This window comes from Haemaphysalis longicornis, unplaced genomic scaffold (assembly GCF_048455015.1).
Source record: "Haemaphysalis longicornis isolate Haplotype H1 unplaced genomic scaffold, Haemaphysalis longicornis Haplotype H1 scaffold_7, whole genome shotgun sequence".
NCBI classification, from domain to species: Eukaryota; Metazoa; Arthropoda; class Arachnida; order Ixodida; family Ixodidae; genus Haemaphysalis; species Haemaphysalis longicornis.
In genome coordinates, this window is record NW_027526422.1 from 70,305,541 (window position 1) to 70,319,684 (window position 14,144).

Here is a 14,144-nt window from a genome sequence, read left to right on the forward strand (position 1 = left end):
TGCGGCTGCTGGCCTACCGCCCGCCTAACAGGGCCCGATATGAATAAAGTTCTCTCTCTCTCTCTCTCTCTCTCTCTCTCTCTCTCTCTCTCTCTCTCTCTCTCTCTCTCTCTCTCTCTCTCTCTCTCTCTCTCTCTCCCCGAGTACGACCCTGCACTGCAGCATCAGACAGGCACTGCACAGGTGTCCTGAGCATCCACACCGCCTGTACGTGCCACAAGCATCAAAACAGAATGGTAGAGTTCAAAAATTCCTCGCGACTGAATTGTACTGTCACCATCGTTACCACTAGTTCAATAAAACAAATCCTTAAAAGCACCTTTTCAGCCTTTGTGCGATTCGCAGGCTAGCAGGACACATTTTCTACGCCAGCTAAGCAAAACTAGCCATAATACAGCCACTATACTCGGCTGAAAGATCGTTCTAAACTGTGTGACTGTGCGGCCACGACGTGGGCGCTTTTCCTATCCCTGTACGCAAAATTATAAATATTTCTTCATTACCACCTACGTCATCATATACCATGTCCACTACAAGGCCATAGACCTCTAACAGCTGCTGCATTGCATTCCCTGAATCTATTCGTTTCGCCAGATTTTCTAATTTCTTCCCGCAATAGAGTTAATGGTGTTCCTTTGGTTGTAGTCCGATCTCTCTGTATAGCCACTCTGCTACCCTGGTCGTCCGACAGCTGCCTTTTAGTCGCGTGACATGCACACTTCTTTCTCTGCATTTTATCCATGATGTCTTCAACCGGAGTGTGTTCCCTTGTGCGGGACGTATTCTTATCTTTCGTTTTATCGCTCATTGAGCTTACCTACATCTTTTTTATGTGTTTACTAAGGCGCCATGCTTCTTCCCTGTTGTCTTATAGACCACTTCTTAAAACAAATCGCGGCTAGTTCACCGCGTAAAACATACTTTTTTGCACATATTCGTTTCATTCCGCATGGCAAGCATGCGGTGGACGCAGTGAAAGCGAGCGCAGGGACGAAACGAATACCAGTACGTGCCTGCTCAAGAAGATTGCAAGACCAGCAGTAGCGACCGGTAAGCTACTGCTGATAGTATAGTTTGCACTGCATGCAGATTGCACAAAGCTAAAGTTAAATTAAGTTAAGTTAAATTTGCCAAGTTCACTATACTAACAGGGCAATAAATTCGCAGTTTAATTACCCGGCGTAGTGCTATCCGGCTACGGCCAGTGTAAGGTATGTGCAGTGAAATTCAAAGCTACGTTCCAAAGCATCTAGGATAAAAATGAGGGGTATCTGTATAGAATGCAATTTTGTATGTGTATCTGAGTTATATTTGAGTTTAGTGTAGGATACCTGTACTTGCAATATAATTTTAACAGCGGAGCTGTTGTACAAGCCGTAAGATCCCCGCGGCAGAAAAAGGTACCAAAAAATGCGGAGCGCGCGCGAGCGCGTGCCTCGCGCCGCCGCCAAGCGTCCACAGCTCACGCAGTCGCTTTAGCAAAAAAAATATCTCCAGCGTTGTCGTCTAGCGCGCTACCATGCATGTAATGCTTGGTATGATGAAAACGACGATATCGACGCATATGATGACGACTACTACTAGCACAGTGCGAAGAAACGACGGAATATATAAATAAAGAATTTCAAACTTGTACAAATGTGTGGTTATGTGTCCTTCAGTTATATTTAAAAACTCTGCTGCTTCGCTATGGTTAGAGCCTTGCGCGACTTAGTGCAAGCTCCACGAGTAGAGCTGGTAGAACAATGCTGAGGATGACTTTGCATCCACAACTCGCCGCGAAAAAGACGACGACCTCTTCGACGCATATGACGACGATTACTAGCACCGCGACTATGCAAATTAACAATGATACTGAAACTTATCTATGTGTCCGGCAATGTTCACCTACAACGGCTTCGCCATTCAGGTCTCGCGCATCGGTGCAAGCTTCCCTGAATTTCTTTAAAGCCCTTCACCCGTTCATGAGGGGGAGCTTTGCAGCCTCAAAGGAGTTCAATTATTTCGTTACTCCCCTTCATGAGAGAGAGTATCAGCAAGAGTACAAACAAACACAAAGGCGTGCTGAGACTTCCGTTAAACATCTTGCGAGAATTCTATCAAGACAACGTATAGTCGTTCCCACCTTGCGCAAGTTTTGGCTTAACGTGGCGTGCTCTGTGTAAGCGTCTCCATGTGAGGCAGTCGTCAGTCCGGCAAGCATCTGGAACGTGGTGGTCTTTCCAGCCCCGTTGACCCCCAGCAGGCCGAAGCACTCGGCGGGCCTCAGAGACAGGTGCACTCCCCTGACGGCGTGCAGTGGCCCGAAGAGCTTGTGCAGGTTCCAGGCGACGAGGGCATGTCCACCGAAGTCCTTGTTGTCGCGCAGCCTGTTGACCAGCCTCCTTTCCTCCTCAACGTCCTCATCAACCTTTCCTTGCTTGTCAAGTGGGACAGTCTCGCGACTACCCGTGGAGTAGCCGGACAGGATGGCGCTCAGGATGGCAAAAAATACCAGGCCCTCTCCCATCAAGAACAGGAGGTTGAGGAGGATGCCATCGCCCGAGAAACTGAATGGTGTGGTGACGTCGCACGAGTCACTGACGAGTTGAAGAGGAACTGCAGAAGTCACGTTGCCAAAATGAGGCAATGGTAAAAGTTTCCTCTCCGGGGCATTGCCAGGCTTCCTGTTTATAAGTACGCTGGCTAGGCGACCAATAGGGACATGAACGTCCGCCATGTTTACATTGATTGCATCAAAGTCATTTCCTTTTCGGCGGTGATAAAGCTACGTCATATTCGTCCCAATAAATTGTCCCTTCAAATTCTATCGTATATCAAAGACGGATTTTCTTTCGTATTTGGTAGAAGGAATTCACCCTGAAGAACTCTAGGAGTTATGTCATTACTAAACGTCGGTTGGTAGGCTTTTACTATAAAATGCGTTTACTTCAATTTGTGTAAAGAAAGCCTCTAATGAGGTGGATACATGTGAAATTACGACGTACTAGGACCCACCATGACATAAGCAGTGCCCAAAACTCTCAAGTTTGGCCTGTAAAGGTAGACTCAATGTGGCCAGTTATACCCTGAAGACGCTGCATTGTATTAAGAAGACGGCAGCATCAAATACACGAGCCATGGTTTTCTTCAACACTAAAGTGTCTGTTTACGAAAAGAAAAATACACAGACTTTTTCCCCACTTGTAGTGCAGGCGAGTAGCGGCAGATCATCTCTCTCATCATCTAAGAGTGAACTGAAAGACATACTGAGAAAATCAGCCGCGAAAACTGCAAAAGGTATGACAGCAGACTCCCAAAAAGTCCGCATTTCCCAATCAGCGAAAATCTGAACAAGCAAAAAGGAAATAAATGATCAATTGCTTCGTGTAGCACAAAAAACCGACAGGCACAAAAAAGGAGACGGTAACAAGCGCTTGTACGTTTTTTTTTTTTTGGTACGCGCAGTAATGAATCACCGATACCAACTAGGCCAGGCCCAAACTCTCCTAGAAAAAAATGAACATGAAACCAATGTCACAAAGCGAAAAGTGTTAAAAATAAATTAGAAGGACGCTAGGAACTTATATGCAAGTTAGGAAAATGCTTTGAAGGAGAACATTTAATTTGATAACGCCCACTGCTTAATTCAACGGCATGGTAGCAGCCAATCTATAACTGCGCTTTATAGAATTGAGAGACAGCACTATACGACGTTCAGTTAAAGGTAGCAAAAGCCAAACGGCCAAAAAAACTCGTAACATGGTCTACGCATACTCAAATTTAATCAGCTAACGTAATTAGACAATGGCTACAAACAACTAAGTGTCCTCAATGACTTCGTAACAGCGTAATGCAGCATCTCCCATGTGCTATAGAAGCTTTTAACTTCGTGTATTCAAGCTGTATCGCACCTCCTTTTACTTAACATGCGTGTTCCAGAGTTATTCTTCGTAGTAAAAAACATTCTACTCACGGCTACGCGACCGAACCACACACGGCTTACGTCATGAAGGTACGTACACTTCGAGTGCTTCCTCAACACGCGTTTTTTGCGTCGGCCCACGCTTATGCCCCTCCATGCTTTTTGAAGATGCGCTGTAATTAAGGTTCTTCAGAGTGCAGGATTTGGCGTGTTGTTGATCCAGCCTAATACTACAGCATAGCAGAAACAAGGAGTATAGACGAGGCACACAGTACAGCGCTAGTCCTGGGCGTCTTACTTTGTCCTTGTTTTTTTTTTCTGTGCTGTAGTATGAAGATTAATAGGGCGCTTCAGCTGATTTTTCCATAGGGCGCATAAAACCATCGCCAGGTTCAGCGCCAAGCGGCACCCGCCACACGGCAGGAGTGGGCGCCCTCAACACGCGCTTGACATGTAAATGTAAGCACTGTTTAGTGAGGAAATTGAAGCACCGCTTAGTGAGTGAATGCTGCATGCAACCTGCTCAGCTGTTATACCCTTGTGAAAGCACGTTACTGGGCGTTTAGGATTACACACCGGTGCGCCACAAACTCAACTGACGTGCGCAATGAATCGCTCCCTAGATAGACGAGACTTATTACTGAGTGTTTTAAGTGCGAATGCACTTTATAAGCGACCCCAAACCATCCACCGCCGGCGGCGGCGTCGGCGGCGTCCGCAGTGCTCCTCTATATTTAAAAAAGAAACAGCATCCGGCGCCAGGTTTCGATCCGAGGACTTTGCGGCCGCAGCGCGACGCTCTACCGACCAAGCCACGGACACGACGCTGACACCAGTGTTAGTGACGCGCCTTATATCTTTAACGCATTCAAACTACGTCGTCAGCGGCGTGCGTTGGCGACTCAGCGGCGTTATAGCGGCTTGATAACTGCGTGGTGTACACGTGATACTACAAACCCGATGGAAGAGATGGAAGAGAAGGCGGCGAGGCGGTGGGCTGCGGGGGCCGAGCGCAAGCGCCGCAAGCGGGCCGACAACCGTGCATTCGCACTTTCACATTCTCCCCCTCGGGGAAAAGCGGGAGAATTTTTTGACTGGGTGAACGCAAGTTTTATTGCGCCATATTTCATTTGTTTAGTTTGTTTGAACACAAACTTTGTGATTGTAAGGTTTTTACACCGTAAGCGACTGAAAATTCAGCATACACCTTATGCCATCTATTTTTGCGCAGCAAGTGGAAACCATCCGTGGGTTCAGTGAAACAAGAGTGTTGTGGACATGTCTTCTTCCGTCGTCCACCTGATGAGTTATACATTATAAATGATATACAAAAAGCATCGAAACGAGAAACTCGTTATTGCGGCCCGGGTGTAAAAAAAAAGCGGCCGTTAATCGATGAAAACGTGTAAGCATTGTGCTCTGCTGTACCTGATGCACTTCGAGGCAGGCGGTGTCTCGCTAAGACACGGATGCGTGAACGCTCCTGTCGATGTTTACCGTACCGGGAGATTATTTCAGAGATTCTTTCAGATCGCCTAGCTGTACTTCGCTCTCTAAAGTGATCGGGTGGGTGCCCCCGTACACTTTCAGAAGAGTTGCCCGAAAAGTTTCGTTATTTTTGCCCTTGTTTTGGGCGCGGGGGCAATGGGGCTTCGCTAATCAGCTCAGTTTTGCGATGAATGCAGTGGGCAACCGGCGTGCTTTCAAAGCTTTATGTGCAAACCAACGCCTCCTGCACACGTTTCCATCAGTCTAAAATGGGCCAGCAGCCCCTTTTGTGTAGCTGTCGCCCTTTTCTGCGCGCTAGCTTTCGCGTGTGTTCTCCCCTGGGGCCATGTCCTGCTTACTAGCGCCGCTTTGCAAAAACCATTAGAAACGATTTACAAAGTTTTTCCGGCCTTTGAGATGTGGTGCTCCATGCACGCGTCCATGTTTTCTCGGTGTCTACCTGTTATCTGCGTGTCATGCTCGAGTGGCGATGTGGTGCGGGACGCCCATATCCGCGCATCACACCCCGGATGAGCGGTCGATCTAGGCGGCCCTACTGTTCCCATTGGACAGCGGGTGACGCGACAGGCAATATTCTAAAACCGGCACTGCGCAAACATTTTGGATCGGCGCCCCTCAACCTCACCCAAAGAGCTTACAGGACGAGTGGCATCAAATGGTTTTTTATTGCGTAAAAAGTCCCTAGTGGCAGTGCTGAAATGTTACGGATCAAACATAGTGTATGCTACAAATATACGTCAACGTCTTAGTCTGTGAGTACAACAGCCAACGTAAAGAAACACTCGGCGTGTGAATAGCTTACCTTGTTCCGTTGCCATGTAACCCGGTGCATACGCAGCGCCTACGCCAGATGTAGGCGGCTCCATCATCCTCACCGAACGGGCACCGGCTGCAGCCGACACCAACGCGCACTTGGTCGCCTTGTTCTCCATCTGCGAGATCTTGACCAGGCAGGCGATGATGGCGAACGGGGGGAAAAGCATGAACGCTGGCACCACGTTCCATCCGATAAGCCCCTCGACGACGGTGTAACCGATCACCGAAGCGAACCCTGCAACAGAGAAAACGTTCCCCGTGATGTCGGAAAGAAACGCACTGAACGATAGATTCAGATTGTTGGGCGTAACGCGCAGACGCTGCACCTGTGCTATGAAGCGCGCCATTGTGCAGGGCTCCGGATTAATATTTACCACCTGGGGATCTTCAACGCGCGCCGAAATCTAGCTCGACACATGAGCGCGACGAAAATTACGCCCACCTCCCCTCGCGGGAACCCTGGTGTGATGCGACGCTGAAGGGGGTTCCATTGGCGTCGCATCAAGCAATCGTCGGGTACGGCAAGAGAGCAAGCGCAAGCGCAAGCGCGGACGACCGTCGACTGAGAGACCGGCCGGAGCGCGGCACTCCGCTTCTATGCGCAGCGCGCCCGAAGGAGAGGAGACCGCAGAGAGAGAGAGAGAGAGTACTGCACATGCGCACCGTGCGTAGCCGCGCGCAGCGCGACCGCAGATGTTGGGAGAGAGGGTTCGCTATCGGAGAGGAGAGGAGGCGAGCGGAGGAGAGACGCAACTGTGAGGACGCGGACGACGGACGCACGCAGGACAGGGTCACCGGCAAGAGATGCTCCTCTCAGCGTCGCATCTAAAAAATGACAGGCTGCCCGGTGAGCGTTATGCGGCAACGCATTGCAAGAGGCATTCAGCGTGGATTCAGTACCAAAATGATGAAGTGTTTCAGCGAGAAGGATGTAAAACGAGTGTCCCTCTCGTTATGCGGGGTGCCTGTCCTCTTGCGAGGCACAGGATAGGTATTCCACTCCCTACTAGGAAATAAATGAACGAATGAGGAATCGCCCTCCCCTATCCCTCACGAGGTCGAGGCGGAAACTCCCGCAGGAGAAGATCTACAGAACCAATCTTTGGATAATTCATTATCATCATCACAAGCCTTGTTTTGTCCACTGCAGGACGAAAGCCTCTTCCAAAGATCTCCAGCCACGCCTATCGAGCAGGCCGAGAGTGGGATTGAACGATCACTAGGATGTTTTTTTAGTCAATGAACCCAACCACGGTTGCCAAATCCTTGTCTCGTGAGGAGTCTGAGGACATGCTGTTTGTGTGCCAGGGAGTTTCCCCTAGTATGGGTGTACCTGTCTAGTGCAACCTCTCGTGTTATCCGGCGATGTTATGACCAGACCAGGCAGCATTGCGGATCTGGTACGTATATCGCAGTATCTTGCCCAGCACGCAAATTTTCATGTGTGCGTCCATCCGTCTTCTCTGACATTTCGAAACAGAATCAATGATTCGAACAACGACCTTGATAAAAGCGGACATGAAAGCGGACACGAACACGAATCGAGCTAGAACACGATTCTTCACCGTGTTCTCTCCTTTCCGGCGATCGCCAGAAAACGTTTTAAGAACTCCCGAGAATTCATAACGAAAAATTAGGTGGAACTGTGCTACCCCAGTCAGTGAACGGTGTCGCCAACCTTCAAATATTTTGCACAGCTGTTCATGGTTTGATTTATTGCCGTGTTTAACGCGCCTAAACTACACACGTCATGAGGCGCACCGCAGTGGAGGGCTCCAGATTATTTTGGCTACCTGGGATATCTTCATGCGATTAAATTACAGACCACAGATGAAAATTTTTTTAAACCTTGCTTTTTGCTCCATTCACGGCAAATACCTCGTGCAACACCAGAAATAATCGCTGGAACATAAAACTACTGCCCGAAAATCATCTTGGGACAAGCTATCAATTTCTACCCACGCATCGTGAAGGCGGACATTGGTGGCGCGACCGTTTTTGCACAGAGCAGGGCTTACGGGGCAGCGTGAGTCTACCGGCAGAATGTAAACTTTGGCAGCAAAAAGGATTAAAAAATCACAGGACATAGCAAGTGCCGCATTCAGTTAGCTATGCCTACATTGTAAGATATCGCTGCAGGTGGGCTTCACCACAAAGGCCCAGAAGGACCAACCCGCCTGATCAATAGCGAGAATGTGGGGACGACGCCAAGTACGCGATTAACGTAAAAGGCATAACCTGGGCTGAGAAACCAGCGCAAGGCGTAGATCTGCGCTGTTGTCCACGCGAAGATTCCACTTTTTATCCAAACGCATGCTGGGCCTCGTCATTCGCCAAATTCGCACATTTGTTCGCGCGGGTTGGTGCGTCTGGTGCGTTGTGGGGAAGTCCACCTGCACCGATTTCTTACAGTGTACGCTTAGAACTTCAGCCACGTCCAGAGTAAATGAAAAGTGTCTACTAATCTCTAAGATGTACAGCAGCGCCGACTCACCGCCGACAAATACCAAAAGCACCATAGCGGACATGGCCCCTCCAACAGATTCTGCTCTTTCTGCCATAAGGTAGGCGAAGCAGATGATATTCGGCCCAAGGCACGCGAACGTCATCACAAAGGCACCTGAAATGCAAGAGCGGGAAGAGCGCAGAAGCATGTTGGGATTTTCTTCCACTTATACTTTTATGTTATATCAAAGGGTAACTCGCTTGTGTTTAGATGCCTGTGATAACAAAGCTGTGCTTCTAGCGAATGCAACAAAAGACACTCCTAACTTCTTCGTAACCTCCTTGTTGGCTTATTTCCGAGGGCAGACTGCTATAAAGCACTGATGATTTCCGAATTTTTACTACCCGAATTTATTCTCTAGTTTTCCTCCTCCACTGCCAGTATCAGTAACACTCTGAGCATGCAACGCGGCCAAATTGTCTTCTAGAGGCTGAACGTGCGCTTACCAAGCAAAGAAAAAGGTACAATGAGCAAGATCCTTCGCCCATGAAAATTCACAAAACTACTTTCCAACAGGCACCAGAAGCCGCAGCAAATATGCAGAACCATTTCGAAAATTTCGCCCAGGCTGCCATAAATTATCCATTTAAGCTCAAGTAACCGTTGAAAATACATTTTAATCAGAAACTTAAAATAAAGAGGACGTTGGCCTCAGAGATGTGGAACCGTGCCCCACAAGTGCTCAATAAACTACAGTGTACACGCTTTAAGCAGCTGCAACTCCGCCGCATGTCACCTGTCGCCTGTCATGTGTGTCTTCCCAAGAGCTTCAACTGCGTTCTCAAGTATCCACGAACTTGCCCAGCAACAAGTTTTTCGTAAGAAAGAGAGGCGGTCACTTGCTATCCCGCTAGGTATCCAAGTGGAACACACGCTGCCATATTTGCTTTGTTGTTAGGAAGCCGTTTCAGACAAACCGTTGAGTGGTAGGGGCACAAAACCCACCTGCCGTGGTGACCGAGTAGTCGGAGAAGTAGTAGTGAATCAGCCACCACGGTATAATGATGACCATGTAGCACAGCCAGTCGAAGACCAAGTTCACGAATATGAAGAACGAGCTCCGCATTCCGGTCATGAGCTGCACGTCGCGGGCTCCTCCGAGTCGCTCGGCGACCGGGAAGGCGGCAAAGGCGGCGAAGGCCAGCGAGTAGCTGAAGCTAGGCAGGACGGTCCAGTAAAACCAGATCACGATGCCGAGCAGAACTGACAGAAAAACGGTAGCGGAGGAGTCTTCGATGCCCAGGTAGGAAATCGTCGCCCACATGCGTGCCGCCGGTTGACCCGTGATCACGCGAAGCTGGGCCGTGTTCAGCATGTTGAGCACGATGGGTAAAGTGACGCTGCTTGTTGGGTTCGGCATGCCGCGAGTCCTGCGAATGCGTGACTGAGTGGGTCCTGGTGTGGGTACAAGACGGAGGGCTATGCTATAGTTGGTATACCGAACGGGATCGTTGCCAACCAGCCCCGCAACAAGGTTGCGAAATATGACAAAACGTTATCGAAAGAGAGAAATAATATGCCTAATTCGGCGGGTATACTGTTACCGCCACCTAGACTTATTACAGCAAAGCTGTATACCTCGACGCCCCCCCTCCCCCAACGATTTCATCGCCGTGAGCAAAAACGATCTCCGTGCGGAAAAACGCCAGGGTGCCAAGGACTGAGGCGTCGAGCGCATGCGTCAGTCTAACCAGGCATACAGAATAGAGATCAGGATTTGTTCGAGGAAACCACAAAACCAGCATCGAAACTACATTATGGATTGTAAAGCGCCTGTGAACAATAGGACCCCCTCCCATGTGTTCGTGGTAAACATTTGCAGGTTATTTTTGAAAGTCAGGCAGGACAACGCAAATAGATTGGTGTGAACACACATGCATGATATGCAAAATATCAGCGGCAAATACAGCCTAAAATATATCTAAAATCAATTTTAAAGTGCGGGAAACGCAACCGAGCAGCCAGCGGAGGACCTCGTGCAATCGACATTCCCTGGATGTGCAGTAAAACAACATCCAAACACGTCGCGAGTTTGTGGTGGCCGCTTCCGCAGTGCCAGCGTTTCTGCTCGCCGCTGCGATCGTAGGTCGTAGCTGTTACTGTCGAGCAAGGAACGATCCGATCACTGGCGGGGGAGGCGCCGGGACTTCTTTGGCTCATCGGGCAGCTGTCCGCGACCTAAGTTCTACAGAGATTCCAGGCACTATTTTTATTGCTTTTTATTACACTGGACGCGAAAACACGAAGGGGACACGAAAAGCGCAGTGAGCGAGCCGCACGGTCGCTGCGAAGCGGCGGCCACGACCGCGAAGTGGCGCAGGCCGGCGCTACTAGCTCGAGCGATAGCTTGTAAACGCTGCACGAAATGGGACCCTACTCCCAAACAAGGCAGCACATACGAGACAGGAGTTAATGATGCGATGGCAAATTGAATCCAAAATCGTCTGCTCTCTACCCACTGTCCCAAGCGTCGCGCGTCGTTCTTCAGCCGCGGCAGCAAGTTGCACTCGCCGCGCCAGCGTCACGTCCACCGTCACTTTTTAAGTAAGCGGCTGGCGAGATCAGTACCTCGGGGCTTTAGCGGAAACGGCCGCCGACGCGTAATCGATAATGCTGCGACAGCTCTGCTCTGTGATATTCGTCCGACAGTCACGTGGACAGCTTTGTTTATTCCAAAACCAACCTTTCGCGGCACCCGCTGAAACCGAAACTGCGACTGACCGAAATACAAACGTCTTCAATTATTCGTCTTGCCTTATTCCCCGCAGCATGCAACTCAACTCAAAACAGCGAAAAGAACTCTTCTGCGACTGTTATGTGGAAACTCTTTAGACCGGCATCCCTTTCATGGTCCGTGGCAAAATCAGGCTGGCGCGGAGTGAACGACAAAGGCTTTTTTTTTTAACTTTTTTGTCTGGCTCGGGATTAACCGATTTTCTTCAACCTTGAGATCCTGAGATTTTTTCTCCAAGTTCTGTGACTTTTTTTTATCTACGTACCAAACTGATTTCATTTTTTTCTGCCTCTTATTCATTGTTGCTGCGTACTTCTTCCCCCATTTTTTGTTTGGCCTCACAACGTTCCTTCCGTGTGAATTAGCAAGCCCCGCCGTTTGTGGGGAAGTCTTTAGTATTCATAAAGCTTTCTCTCTTTCTCTCTAGCCGAGCGCAAGTGACAGGCCCGTCGAGACGACACGAAACATTTCACACTCTCCTCCACCACCATTTTCAGTGGTTTACAATAGCTTTGCTGGGCATACACTTTCGCAGGGCGGTATGGCGACCTTTTTTTTTTCTCTAACAAAAGTAGTGCTACGATGGGCTATTTGCAGGCATGTACAATTCTTGCTCGCAATACTAACACACCTAAAGCAGTTGTGGTTGAAAGCTTGCTAACCACCGAGGCATCCCCGAGGCATATCACACCATTATGGTTTTGTGGTGTAGTTTTTGGTGTAATGTGGTGTAACCCGCACATTTTTTTCTTCCCTATTTCTTGCACAACCCACTCGGAAAACTAGATAAGTTGATTAGCGAGACGTTGTACTTTTTCTTAGTTTCCCTATCGCCAGGCGTTAGATAAAGGTTTGCAGGACACAAATGGTCTGAATTTTTTACTCCACAATTTTGGAGTACAAGGAATCTAATCAAGCAACGGAAAACTTTTGTGATGATCAGGCATTCCAGACAAAGATGCAAGTCAGTGCCCTCATTACGCTTTAAGGTAGCGCCCACTGGACGATGCACGTGGTGAAATTACACGTGGTAACTTGGATGATGCACGTGGTAAAATTGCAAGGGTCGAAGGTTGAGCATTGCTTTGGTTAATCAAGCCACCGTAACGTTACCGGAGCAGAGCGGGAAGCGAGTACAGCAGCGTTTATAAGGAAAGTCAGTAAGGGATCAAGTAAGGCATCAAGGTTTTGTCAGTAAGGCAGTAAGTATGGTACATCAAAAAATTTCGCGGAACAGGCTCACGGAGAAGAACAATTAGCCGCAATATAACGAAGCAAAAACATTCCCTTATTCGGATTCGGAAACCAATCCGAATAAGTTGTATGCGTCCTGTGCTGCTCCGAATTCGTTTCCGAATTGGGAGCAGTACAGAAAGCATACAAGCCACTTAAAAACATGGTTTTACAATTGAATCATCGGTCTGCTTTCGTGATAGTTTTCTTGCAAAACATACGAATGCAAGTTTGTATCGCTAACTGGCTGACTGACAGATTCCACATCGCTTAGCCCAAGCTGTTGGTACGTACAGAGTTATTACAATTGAAAGGTACGTTCCTTAATTCTCCAACGGAAAGGCTCTACAAGAAAATATTTTTCAAATTTTAACTCGAAGGGCGGAACAAAGTTTTACGAAGTTCTTCACAAATTCGTCAGTATACCCTTTCACCCCACAATGAAATCGAACAGGTCAAAATGTTAACGTTTACAGGGACACTGAAGTGAATTTGTCAAGCTCCCGTTTTTTCTTGCACTGCGTAGACTGGCTCAAATTAGCCCACTTTTCATCGTTTATCCGGTTGACAAATCGGTAGTTATTTTACACAGCGCGAAAGAAGAAAAACTACTATGCGCGGTTTGCGGCGGCCGCACCAACTAAAGCTGTGACGTTGGGAGGAGGGAGCACCGTGATTGGACGATGCCCAAGGTTAGCAATCAGACAAGTTTCGGTTTCGGTTCTGTAAAACACAACCGATGGCGTTGTTGGATGGGCATTCACAATATCTCAGTAATCATCGTACCGCACTTCTTCCATGTTGTCGGCTGTAAAATGCGTAAGATAAGCCTCCCAGGACGGCTTGGAATCGTAGCATTCACTAGCCGAGGCCTACGCAGTGCATGAACGCCCTCCGCGTCCCCGCAGACGCTCAAATGCCATGCGCTTTTCCCCCATATTTTGAGCTTGCCTCACTCATGCCTGTATCGTAAAAAGCGTGTTCGCACCAGGCCAAGGGTCTGTTGATTCTGGCCTGTGCCCACTGCCCGCAAGCAGTCGGTGCTAATGGCAACAGCACGCCAACGAGAACTCGCTAGCGCGCCAGTGCCAGCCTACGCGCGTTCTGTGAACTAGGTCGTGGAGCAATGAAAGTTGCGGCCCAAAAAAAGGTGAACTCAGTATAGAAAACATCGGCGGAAAACGAAAAAGTTCCCTTATACAAAAAAAAAGCATGCACCCGCGGGGATTCGAACTCGCGACTTGCAAAACACTTGTAATGACATACCCAGCGCTCTAGACCACTCGGCCACAGTGCGGGCTCAGCTGACATTGGTAATAAAAGGTATATATTGTATAACCAGTTTATACTTTTATTTAGTTGTGGCATTTCAAGCAGCTTAGGTGACTATTTGCTGTTTTACGCTCGTGCAGTAAGCATCCCCCAAGTTTCCACAATATATC

General features: G+C 48.6%; 1 protein-coding gene across 1 annotated transcript in view; it reads right to left on the reverse strand.

Annotated features, from left to right (window-relative positions):
• The window catches only part of LOC144145868 (phospholipid-transporting ATPase ABCA3-like), a 62,571-nt gene that overhangs the window by 21,040 nt on the left and 27,387 nt on the right, over nt 1-14,144 (reverse strand). Inside the window, exons 6-8 of the mRNA XM_077677683.1 lie at nt 8,724-8,849; nt 6,216-6,464; nt 2,126-2,598 (exon numbers count right to left, since the gene is read on the reverse strand). Of these exons, the coding sequence (XP_077533809.1) occupies nt 2,126-2,598; nt 6,216-6,464; nt 8,724-8,849 (848 nt within the window). The remainder of the gene's footprint in view (nt 1-2,125; nt 2,599-6,215; nt 6,465-8,723; nt 8,850-14,144) is intronic.